We start from the raw sequence: 12,281 nt of genomic DNA on the forward strand, positions 1-12,281 counted from the left end.
ATGTGCTTTGTTTCCTTCAGGAACGTCACATATTTGTCTCCTGTAAATGCTGCCGGTTTAAAAGAAAACATTTTTTAAACCTACCTTGAGTTTGTGATGTCTTCCTCCCCTCATTCCCAGCCAGTCACGGCAGATGGTCGCCCCCTCCCTCAGCCTGGTTCTGCTGGAGGTTTCTTCCTGTTTAAAAGGGAGTTTTTCCTTCCCACTGTCACCAAGTGCTTACTCAAAAGGGGTTGTTTGAATATTGGGGTTTTCTGTGTTATGGTAGGGGCTCTATCTTAGAATGGAAAGACTCTTGATTTGATGCTTTATGAATAAAACTGAATTGAACTGAGTTACACAAAATAGGACTTCCTTCTTGATTGGGACTAAATTCTGCCAGGTTAAAAAGAGACAGACGGAAAACAGAAATCTTCTGATGTTGCTGCTATTTTTTACTAAAACTTGCTCTGAAGTCTTGAAGTTTTTGAAAAGATCTAAATCCTGGACCTAATCACTAAAAGTTCAGCAGCTCACTGCTCTCTGTGAAGGCAAAGAAAAAGTACACAAAAGAAGAAAACGAACAAAAGGTAGACCTGGGTCACAGGTATCATAACTTACCTCAGGTGACCTCAGCAGGTCACATGACAGGGTGGGGCAAGGTCTCACAGTGGTTTCACTCGTGGTGATGGTAATGATCCAGGCCCCCTTCTTACACCTTGGCTCACATGACAGCTTGCATGAATAATCCGTCGTAGTAGCAGTAGTACTCAGTAGTACTCAGTAGTGGGTCCCAGCAAAGGGGGAAACCCCCACAAGGGTTAAGATTACATATCTGGAACTCCAGTTTTGTTTTTGGAATGAAGGAGACATAATTCCAGCTGCACTTTTTTTCCCCAAGCTCTAAAGTTAGCATGACCTGGATGACTAAGAACCTACATGTACATGTAGTTCACATCTACATGCATATGTCTATGACAAGACAGTAGAAGCAGGTGCATACCCACAGCAAAACGTTTTAATGCCCAGATCAATCGTTCTTCAGCAGCGATGTGCAATACTGATCGAATGCCGTTTGTTCTTTGCAGATTCCCACAACGGTGCGCTCCATCCACCAGGACAAGATCCTGTCCCTCAGACAGCAGACTCAGCTCCTCTGGGAAGCCTACTTCTCCTCTGTGGAAAAGATTGTTCTGACCACCCTGGAGGTGGGGAGTCAAGACGCACATGCACAGTTGTACAAACTCTCCTTCGACCATTATCAGCCTTTCTCTCCGAGGGCTGCAGTGTCACTGCAGACTCCATAATCGCTGCGCTCTCTGTTTGGTGTGAGGCTAAAAGTAAAAACAGAAAGTGGTGTATACGTGAGAAGTGGAACAAAAATCATATATGAGTCCAAACATTTTTTTACAAATAAATAACTGAAAAGTGGGGTGTGCGTAATTATTCAGCCACCTGAGTCAATACTTTGTAGAACCACCTTTGGTGCAATTACAGCTGCCAGTCTTTTAGGGTCTGTCTCTACCAGCTTTGCACATCTACAGACTGAAATCTTTGCCCATTCTTCTTTGCAAAACAGTTCCAGCTCAGTCAGATTAGATGGACAGCGTTTGTGAACAGCAGTTTTCAGATCTTGCCACAGATTCTGTGGGTGAAGTTTCTGAGGTCCTTTTAGGTCCATGGAAAGTTCTCACACATCCCTTTTAGCGTGTTTCACATCAGTGTAGTCTGCATCTGTGTTCAACTCTGAATATGACAAAAAGGCCAGAGGGTGTTTGAAACAATCTAGTTTATACAACATGTCATCCAAACACGTCTAAAAGCAAAAGTGTTTATGGTTGTTTCAAATGACCCCGCTCAAAGGCAAGGCAGTATGCCTGCTGGCAAACGCTGGAGCATGATGCGATGACAGAGGGATTTGGAATAACAGTGTGCTCATCTGAAGTCACTTAAAGTGACTGTAAGACTGTAGCTGTAAATAATTTAAAAATAAGAGCATCAGAGAAGTATTCAAAAGAAACCCTGCATACTTTCGCGTCTCGGCCAGACACAGCTAAATCATTCTCTAGACTGCTTGGTTCAAAAGGTCATAAAATGATGGGACTATGTTGGAAGCTAGAAATAAACAACTTAGGTCTGTAGGTCGTCACGATATTTTGTAGTTGGGAGGCAGAAGTGTGCATATTTATATGAGACGGTGGAAATACTGAGTTATTCTTGTTGGCAAGGTGCATCCTTAAACAAGATTTCACACACACAGATAACTGTTAATTAGTGCTTGTACAGTATATAAATGTCATACTAGAGTTTTACTCACCAGTAAACCCACAGCGCAGACTTCTCAGACGGTCAGTTAATACAAGCGTACAGGAAGCCATGTTATTTATCAGATAGTTAAATATCCTGAAGCACCGACATTACAAACTTATAACATGTCATAAGTATACTAGCCTGTGCTGATAACAGAGATGACATAGAACAAGGATGTAGCTTCAAGTTTCAGCTCTGGAAGCTGCTAAAATGAAGCCAGTGCACCTGCATTATTTCCAGTGACCAGCAGGGGGCTACTCTTGTGGTCCTGATGAGATTGTTTTCTAATTTGCTAATTTCTGGTCTTATTAAATAAAATATGAGGTTTGATTTCTACATTCTGATCACCATTAGAGTGCAAAAGGAGCATACATTAAGATGTCAGAGCGTTGCCCCTCAGTTTCTCTAGCAGATCCCTCAGTCTCTTCATGTGTGGTTTTAAAACGCCAAGGTAATGACGTCGACCACAATGCTCAGTTTGTGGATTCAAAACAGGCCTCGGTAAATCAGTGGGTGGCATCACAGTGGCTACAACCGTCTTTTATATGCAGCCACAGCTTTAATTATTCATATCTTTCAGACTTTAATAAAATTTGAATTGGTGAGATATAAAAATTCACCCATCATAGTGGTTAAAAACTGGGGAATAGGCTTATTTCTGTAGTAAATTTGGGCATTTTAACATTGGAGTCTACGGGGAGCAGTCGCTTTTCTAAGAACTGCTGTTGTTCAGTTAGATTTTGCTCCTGCTCTTTCTTTTCTTAAAATAACTTAACAAGCAATGCACATAGCTACATGCAGGCTTGATTAGCAGCATGCACATGGATTAGTAAGATGAAAGCAGTATAGGTAGTCATGCTATGGTAGACGTATTAGTCATTTAAGAGGTTTTAAAGGATGGGTTAATAAATCCATGCAATCCAAACCAAACGTCAACCACAGGAGGCACAAAACTGAAAACTACTCAAAAGTGCCAGAGCCTCCTCCCAACCCCATATTATCATGCACATTGACTTTGTTAACAATAACCCATTTTAAGGAATCTGCGAGTGGAAAAACAATTTATCCACTCAATCCTCCTCCATCCCTTATTATTCATTTTAAACAAATTGTTTATGGATGCAGGGATAACACCGGGGCTTACTGCTAGTTTCATGCTGCGGTTGCAAATGTCTCCTCCTTCCTGAGTGCTCCCTCATTCAAGCACCCCATCACGCTTTTAATTTCCTTTCTTACTGCATTGCTGAAGCAAGATTCCCCTCTCAATGCTACAATCTCACTGACACTATAACCTACCAGATCTTACACACACACACACACACACACACACACAGTGCACGTAATCTGTCGTGACTTCAGTGTCTAGAGTTGTCTGATTTCAGCTAGCTCTACATCTCTAGTCTGTTTTCTATCTAGCCATGTCTCACTGTGAGCTATTACACACACACACACACACACGCAGTCAGAAACACATCTCCATATGTCAAGATGTGTCAGGCCAGATACACACGGCACCACCCAGGCATAACCTTGCTGACATGTTGTCACTCCACGCTGAAGTGCAAGGTGACACGGCCTGTGACTCAGCGTGCGTCTGTGAGGGTGTGCGCGTAGTTTGCCTGCATGTTTGTGTGTGTGTGTGCTGAATGGGGCAGTGGCTAAACGTTTAATCCTGACTGACTGTCCTGTTAAAAGAGCAGAGTGGGGAGAGAAGGGGTGAAGAGGAGTGGGGGTGACATATGTAAATGGCGTTGCAGTGGCAGGCCCCCAGATAACGAGCGACATGGTTTATTCATCCTGTTGGGCCTGCACTTGCACACACACACACCCAACTCTACTGCAGATCTGTAAGGATACACACATGCTCAAAACACACATATACACTCTGATATCTTGACAGATTGAATCTGCTTGCGCGCATTTAAAAAACACACTTGCCTGTTTTATTGACTGTGTGTGTGTGTGTGTGTGTGTGTGTGTGTGTGTGTGTGTGTGTGTGTGTGTGTGTGTGTGTGCGCAGCGTGCAAGCAGGAAACACAAGTTCAACCTATCATGCGCTCTTTCCTGTCAGGAAGCAGCCACATTTCGACCAATCACAAGGTCAATATCGCCGGATTCCGTGCTGCTGGTACACCTATTAAACTCACCTATTAAAAGCGAGTTCACAGTGTGCTCCCACGGAGGCAGGATTTATCTATCATGCTCTAATTGGTTGATTGTGGCTGTTCTGAGGTGAGATTGAGTCGTCCATCATGTCCCGACTGAGGGCTGCCGACGGGGGAGGAGCAGCAGCCAAGCGAGCAAAATTGCCCCTCATAAGGTGTAAAGGGCTTGAGGGTGTTAAGGTGGCAGGCAGTGTTTTTATAGAGAAGTTAACGGATTCCGAGTTAATCTGTTTTTCTGAGGCAAATGGTTATCGACTGCCCTCGGGGACAAAGCTCGGAAAAGTAAAAGAGACTCACACGGGGCTGATTTTTTTTTTTCTCCCCCTTTCTTTCTTCACATCCCCGCCTCACTATGATGAATTTTTATGCCGCTTTGTCAATATTATTACAGTAAGGCCCTCGAGCTATGTTATTAGCTTTTCTTCTTTTTTTTTTACAATTTGAACAGCTATCAGCAGCTCAGCCATCGCCCCACCTGACTCTCTCTACTTCTTTCCATGCTATGTATCCATCCTTTGAGTTGCCAAGCCAAGCAGCCAGCACCTTCCCGCTCAATAGCGGCCATAAAACACGGCCGCAAACCCGTGTCTGTTTTACTGAAGCAATTTAGCATGGCTCAAGGGCACAGCAGCAATATCTCTTTCTCCTGTCTGCCTGTTCAGCAGAGGCCCGGTGCGAGCTGCAGCTGGGGGGAAATAGTGCCCATTCTCACGTCCGACCCGTTTGACTGACTGCTCTATTTGGGCGCAGAAAGGATTGGGGCAGGCCTGACTGACTGGTGCTTAGATGCAGCTGATGACTTTGTCCGTGTCCACCGTTTGGCTCTTATACCCACCCTCCCCCCACTGTCTGTGTGACTGACCGGCACAGATGCTTTTTGGCTTGAGGAAAGAAAAAAGAAGGGGAAGGGGAAAAAAAACAGTTTGGGTTGTCAGCGGAGAAAATATTGCACAATAACATAGATTTCTTTCAGCCTCGCTTTGTGCCAGTGCGATTCATTCTTGACACAATCAATGGCTGCTATTGAGGTGATACAAAGCAAACATTTGCAAAGCTCAGCTAGCTTTTTGCTTTCATCTAACGCCCGCAGACTTACTTTTATACCAGTTTTTTTTCTTGCTTTCACCTCTAATACACCGACTGAGTTTTGAATAATACTCGAGTATTATTCAGAGCTGAAAGGAAAGGGGGGGGGGGGGGTTATTGTAAGTTGGTGCATTAGCCGTGTTGATTCTCATTCACATTTACGACTGTCTTCTTCTTGGCACTTTTTGTGAGAAAACTCATTTCTCAGTGTGAGATATTTTATAGACGTGATTACAAGGCTCATTGATCAAATCCTTCATTCAGCATAATCTGAAAGGCTTACGAATGTTCGCTCATCTACACAAATATTTCTGATTGTTATGAGTCCTTTGTGATCTAAGAAGTGTTATTTAAAGGTAATCTTTGTTGGGTTCATGCTGCTCTTTTTGTGTGTTTTTTCTGAGTTTGAATTAATGAAGAAGCGGCACAAACGACAGAGTGGCCCGAGGTATACATAGACCCTGCTGTAATTAAAGCAGTACAGTTTTAATCCTGTAAAACAGACTCTGGATTCATATGCACTGAAACTTTGAAATGCTCTGTGCCCCACGCAGCCAGATTGGATATTAAATAATCGAAGCTGCCAGCGGCCTAGCAAAAAGTCAGAGTAATGTCCAACTGCACTCAAGTGAGAATAGCGAAGGTAATTAACCGTCCCGGTGGATTCGCAGCCAGCGAGGCGATGGCGTGTGTTCCGAGTCCTGTGCGGTCCACAAAGGCCGAGCATTTCCAGTGGGAACATGTCTGAAGTGCATTTGCAAGAGGACATGCCTTGACTTAACTCTCCCAACTCTGTCCAGAGTGAAAGCTGCCGTTCAAAGTCCTCACAGATAAACGCACCATTTTAAGTTCATTACTTTGCAGGTATTTTTGGTATTTTTAACCCTTTAAATTTCGTACAACTTTTAAACTAAGCGCTAGAACCCCGATGATCTATCTGCTATTTTCCAATAAACTGGGATCAGCTTTTATAATAGCTGATAAATTAAAATAAAAAAAGTAAAGACTATACAGAAGAAACACCCTGAGTGCTGACTGGCAACACATATATGGGACAAAGTTGTTAGGCTTTTAAAAATATATTTTCTAATTAGTTTTTAATTTTCATCTAATTTCTAGCTTTTAATTAGGTTTAGTTTTTGTTAGTTTCCAGATTGGGTTTTCTAGTTTTAGTTTAGTTTGTATTAGTTTCTGGGTTTAATTGTTTTAGATAGATAGATAGATAGATAGATAGATAGATAGATAGATAGATAGATAGATAGAACTGCAGTACTTTTTGAGGGCAGTTAACTCATTGTCATGTAAACATCTAACAATTCAGTAAACACATCAAAATGTCATCAAGACGACCTGTGATAACAATTTTTTACCAAACTGGCAGAGACATATTTGTATCATTTTTCCTCTACATCTTTACTTTGGTTACTTGAGTCACAAAATCCTTTCAGTTAGCTTTCATTATTTCAGGAGTGTAAATTTCATTTTTGTTTTATTTAATTAAAATTGTTTTTTTTTCTTTCACATCTAGTTTTAGTTTAGCTGACTTTTACTTTAATTTTGGTAACCTTGTTTGAAATGCCACAAACAACAACTTGTTGTGATAATAAAAGCAGATTCTTTTTAAGCCACATTGTCATATTATCTTAGTAAGAACTTAGATTACATTTTAAATGTGTAGCTATTTCTATTTTTTTATTTGTTGTGTCTGAAAAGAAAAATAATTATATATATATATTAGATTGTTAATTCACCAAATATTTGTACTGGTATTGATATCGGCCTTAAAAGCCTAATATTGGCAGGGCTCTACAAAGTTCCCTCAGCAGCACAAAATAAAATTAATTGTGGAAATAAAGATCCATCTCATATCTCTCATATGAGACTTGTCTTAATTTATACAGGCTTTATTTAGGCTTTATTTTGTTTTTTTTACATTGTAATCTAACCTGTGTGTGGTTTTGTTCCTGTGTGCAGATCATTCAGGACCGTGTACTAGAGCACGCCTCCAGGAGTAGCCTGATGTGGAACAGTCACCCTGGGGGCCTGTTCGCTCTGCCGCAGTACTCTGGATACCTGGGAGACTTCCCCTTCTACTACGACACACTGGGTCAGTAGCCTTCACACACACTCTCACTGTAAAGTGCTGTTACGCTTCTCCCACCCTGCATAGCCATTAAATTGTCACAGACTTTTTGAATAAAGACAGTAGATTTGTGTGCAGCTGTGGTTGTGGACTTTGCGCAAACACTAGAAAAACAGCCTTGGTCTACTGCCCTCCTCGAACGGCTGTGAATAGCAGCAAGTGGAGTGGACGAACAGGCCTTTGACGGATGTTTGTATTAGCGCTGCTGACACATCGCCGCGTCCATCATTGGTTTTTGAGTCAGCATTGCTACAGCTTCTGCCGCTGCCCGCTACGGTTCAGCAGTGTTGATTTTCCCCCCCACCGCAATCCCCGACCCAGGAGCTGCTCCATCCCTCGCTTCTCCACTCCATCATCATCCGCTGCAAACGTCCCCACGTGCACAAAGTCATAGACGCCCAGAAAGCAACAGTACGAATGCAAAAATGTGTCGATGTAGTGCCCGAGGTGGAGCAGATATTAAAATGGATGGGCGCGGTGACAGGCATGGATTACAACACTGGCAAGTTTATTTGTTTGTCAAAGAGGAAGCAATTAAACACGGATGGGTTTTAAGGAGACAAGGTGGCTTGTCGCTGACGGGTAAATGAGTGAAATCAAAGAATGTGAGTTTGCTTCTAAGAGATATTTCTTCTTGTTGTCCAAGAGCCAATAACAAGACACACACAGACTCTTTTTCATGCAGTATATTAACACTCAGACTCACACAGCAGGAGAAGAGTTTGTTTTGATTGCTTTAGCAGAATAGTCTTTTTAATAAGAAGCAGAAATAAGTTTGGTTTTTTAGGATGATCATAACATGCATCTTTAAGAATAGTAATAATAATACCCTGAGCAAAAATACTCATCCATCTCTAAAAATTAAAATATCATAAAAAGTTTCCTTTTTCATAATTTAACTAAAAAAAATTTAATTAAAAAAAGTAAACTTTCATATGCTCTGTGTTCATATTCAGCACATGTAAAGTGGGTGTTTTTCGTGTTTATTCCAATGACTTTCTTTAAAGAAATCCAGTATCTAATATTATTAGAATGTTTAATTTTGGGTTTAACTACTGTTAAAGAAACTAAATACTGTTGATCTCTGAGTACATGTAACAACAATCATGGGGAAAAGTTCATTTAAGAATTTGGGAGCTCTCCACAAGGGCTGGGTGGATGCTGATGCTGGTGTTGAGTATCGATTAATTTGTGTTAAGACAGAGAGACAATGTCAGATGATCTTACCTGGTCCTCTGTGTTTTATCAGGTCCAAAGTCAATGCAGCCATCTACTGGGATAGTTTAGAGCACTTCCAGCCTCCATCTGCTGACAGGCTTTATGGAGATTTCTTTTTCCAGCAGGAGTCCTGCCCACAGCACCAAAACGATTTACATGTACTTTTTACTAACCATGTTACTGCTTTACTGAATTGACACAGCAGAAAGAAAAGCATATTTAATATATTTATTTATTTTTCATTAGCTCACCTATTATAATTATTAAGGCTGAGTTCTTCATAGTATCGCCGTTGTGTCCGTTTGCGTATGTATTTGCCTAGGAGAGAGGGATTTTCAGCCAACCGAAACTCCAAAATCCTAACAGGATGTTCCTTGACACGGATGACACTGTGCGTCAGTCTAATGTTGATTTGTATACAAGTGTACTCAAACAGGGGAGGGAGGGGCAGCAGAGTTCACCCAGAATGCAAGAAGTGTAACTGTAACAGTAAAAATAACAAAGTGAATATAAAACATTACCTCAGATACTTTGTTAGAATTGACGCGATTGCGCGAAACCTCAGTCGAGAAAAAAATAGTCACAGTCAATAGTTTTTATCTCTCCAGCTCGCTGCTTTGTCTCTCACTTTGGGTCCGGTAAAACTTCTGTATTGAGACGCACCGAAACACATCAATAATGTTTGAGCATCTCATTCATAAAAATATCAGCAGTAAAATTAAAATGGGTTTCTCTCTTCTGGGAAAGCTTTGGAAAGTGGCTGCAAGGATTTCCTCTCATCAGTATTATTAATGTCAGCCACAGATGTTGGTCTGGCTGTCAACCCTCATGTTTTGGATGGGGTTGAGGTCAGGGCCAAGACTCAGAAGCCAAACCAAAGTGGGACTGATGGGGCTTGACTTTCTACTCTGGGTAACAGGATAAACCTTAAAGTGTCACAAGATGATTGTTGGAGTAATGATAAAATTATGCAACAAAACATTAGTTGTTGTTTTTTTTATTTTATTTGGGCTTTTGCTGTTTTGTTGTGAAATTTTGGCCAGTTTTGCTTTTTATGTCTTCAAATGTTTTATTTTAGTGGTTCTCAACACTTAAAGTGGGACAAAGATGACCACAGTTTGGAGTGAAACTTATGGTCTCAGTCATACAGGCAAGAGACCGGGTGGTGACTGCCTGGCAACCTCCAGTCACTAGTGAAAATGTGTCATCTCTGACCAGCTGGTGTGTGTCTGCCGAGAGCAAACTGAATCAATAACTTCCTGATTTCTTTGGTCGCTTGCAGGTTGCCCCCATTGCCTGCATGAAAGACGACTTCAAACATTTGCTAACTAATCAATGTGCGGCACACACTGGAAACTGAGAACATTGCATATTACAGCTGCAGCAAACACATTTCAGTAGCAACTTTTAATTTGGAGGGGAGCGATCTCCATTTACGGTTTGTTCAGTTTCACAAACACGAGAAGTTGGTGAGGTTTTACAAACAACGAGCTACCACGGCAACTTATAGTGACCAAAGCTATTGCGATGAGGTTTTCACCTAGCAACAGCCAGCAACCACTTGCCAACCAGTCAGGGAATACACATTTTTTTTTGCCAAGTGTCCATAGTTGGGGTTCACAGACCAATCTTTAGGCCTGCTTGACTTGGGAGTAGCACTTGGTTTCACAGCGACTGCCACAACAACCATCAGCAACCACTCGCAGCTGACCAGAGAATACTGATGGTTGCCAGGTGGTCTCCAACTGGTCTCTGAGTCCCACATGCGATTTATGTAGGAGAAAAACACAAACAAGAGTTTGCAGGAGCAGTCGTCTTGCATTTCTTTTTCTATAACATTCAAGTATATGTATATTTGTTTTTTTGCAAATAAAAGCCAAACAAATTATGAATTACAGGCCTCATGCTGTTGTATTAAAACAATCCATAATTGGTAATTAGTTTAAAGTCTCGACTCTATCTAGTATACAGTCCATGCAGTATTTCTTAGACGAGGAGGGTCATTGTAAGTAGGAAACGGCCTCAAATTGCTGAATCAGTCTTTAATCTGCCTGGCGTACTGCTTTAAAGTTTTAGCCAAAGAAATGTGTAATGTGCTGATGCCGGATGAGATAAAAGCCACTGAGCATCATGTGCTAAGAGGCAGAAAACAGCATGCACATTCAAAATACAGAATATGCTGCGTGATAATAATCCTGCTCCTTGTTTTCTTCAATGTTTCATGAAAGTCTGTTTATGAGCTTGTTACAGTTTTACATCCCTAGGTGTTAAAAAAGTCGGCAGTCTCTCTACTTTTTATTACAAATCTAAAGGATAGTTTACCAAGTTTGAACTATATTCCTCTTCATAAAAGTTGCTCAGTGGCGGAAAGGAGACTCATCTAATGCTGTCTCCTCCCTGCCATGCTTTGCTGCCTTGGATTAGATTAGATTTAAATTAGAAAAACTTGGACGTCCTCTATGATCCGTCTTGCTCAATATCTTATTTCCTCCTCATTTTCAGCCTCAATTACTCTATCAAGTCAGACTGAATTTAAAGTCACATCAGCAGTTAGCAGTCGTGTGTTTATTGGGTTGCTGGTACAGCTGAGGAGTTTTTAAAATGAAATATTCAGTGATCAAAAGATCTGGCATTTTCAAAACACATTAACAATGTTGAATATTTTAAGAGGGGTTTGAAAAACTTCCATCGCTGACAATTATGTAATCTGTGCCACTGAAATGCTGACATACTGGTTTTAAGGAACAGCTTTCACTGAATATAGATATGAGGTGTTTGGAAATGCAGAGCTCTGGTTCTCACTCGGCTTTGCTCTTTTCAAAAGCCTGAAATTGCATTGATGGGTTGACAGTCTGCTCTTTTTGCTGTTTTTGTTCAGAAATACATTGAGTGTTTTCTGTCTGTTGCGTTTCAGGTATTAGACCGTACCCGAAGTTCACAGCTGTCATCCATGCCGTCTCCCCTCTGGTGTCCCAATCCCAGCCCATACTCAAGCTCCTGGCGGCCGTGGCCAAGTCCCAGTACTGTGCACAGGTACACCATTTGTGTGTTTGTGTGTGTGATTGTGTGATTGTTCACTCATTATCTCAAGAATCCTCCACTCACCTCCACCGCGCATCTGCTAAATTGTGCCGTGTTATGCGGCTCGCTCGTACGGCTATTTTGCGATCGTATTTTCCAACCAGGGCAGCAGCAGAGCTCATCCTCCATCACCGTGTGCTTGTGTGTTAACTCCGGTGGATTGAATTAGAGCAGCAGTTTGTAGCGGTGCTACATCTGTCTCCATGGCAGCCAAACCCCCTTCAGCACAGCTGGAGATGGCATGTATCGATTCCCCTGCTTGCTCCTTACTAAAGCGGGAAATGAAATGGAATTTGCTC

General features: G+C 41.6%; 1 protein-coding gene across 1 annotated transcript in view; it reads left to right on the forward strand.

Annotated features, from left to right (window-relative positions):
• Positions 1-12,281, forward strand: part of ext1b (exostosin glycosyltransferase 1b) — a 127,888-nt gene that overhangs the window by 90,907 nt on the left and 24,700 nt on the right. The window contains exons 4-6 of the mRNA XM_042226201.1: positions 1,068-1,187; positions 7,515-7,647; positions 11,816-11,934. Coding sequence (XP_042082135.1) covers positions 1,068-1,187; positions 7,515-7,647; positions 11,816-11,934 — 372 coding nt within the window. The remainder of the gene's footprint in view (positions 1-1,067; positions 1,188-7,514; positions 7,648-11,815; positions 11,935-12,281) is intronic.

Source organism: Haplochromis burtoni, unplaced genomic scaffold, assembly GCF_018398535.1.
Source record: "Haplochromis burtoni strain Fernald_Lab_line unplaced genomic scaffold, NCSU_Asbu1 Contig_200, whole genome shotgun sequence".
NCBI classification, from domain to species: domain Eukaryota; kingdom Metazoa; phylum Chordata; class Actinopteri; order Cichliformes; family Cichlidae; genus Haplochromis; species Haplochromis burtoni.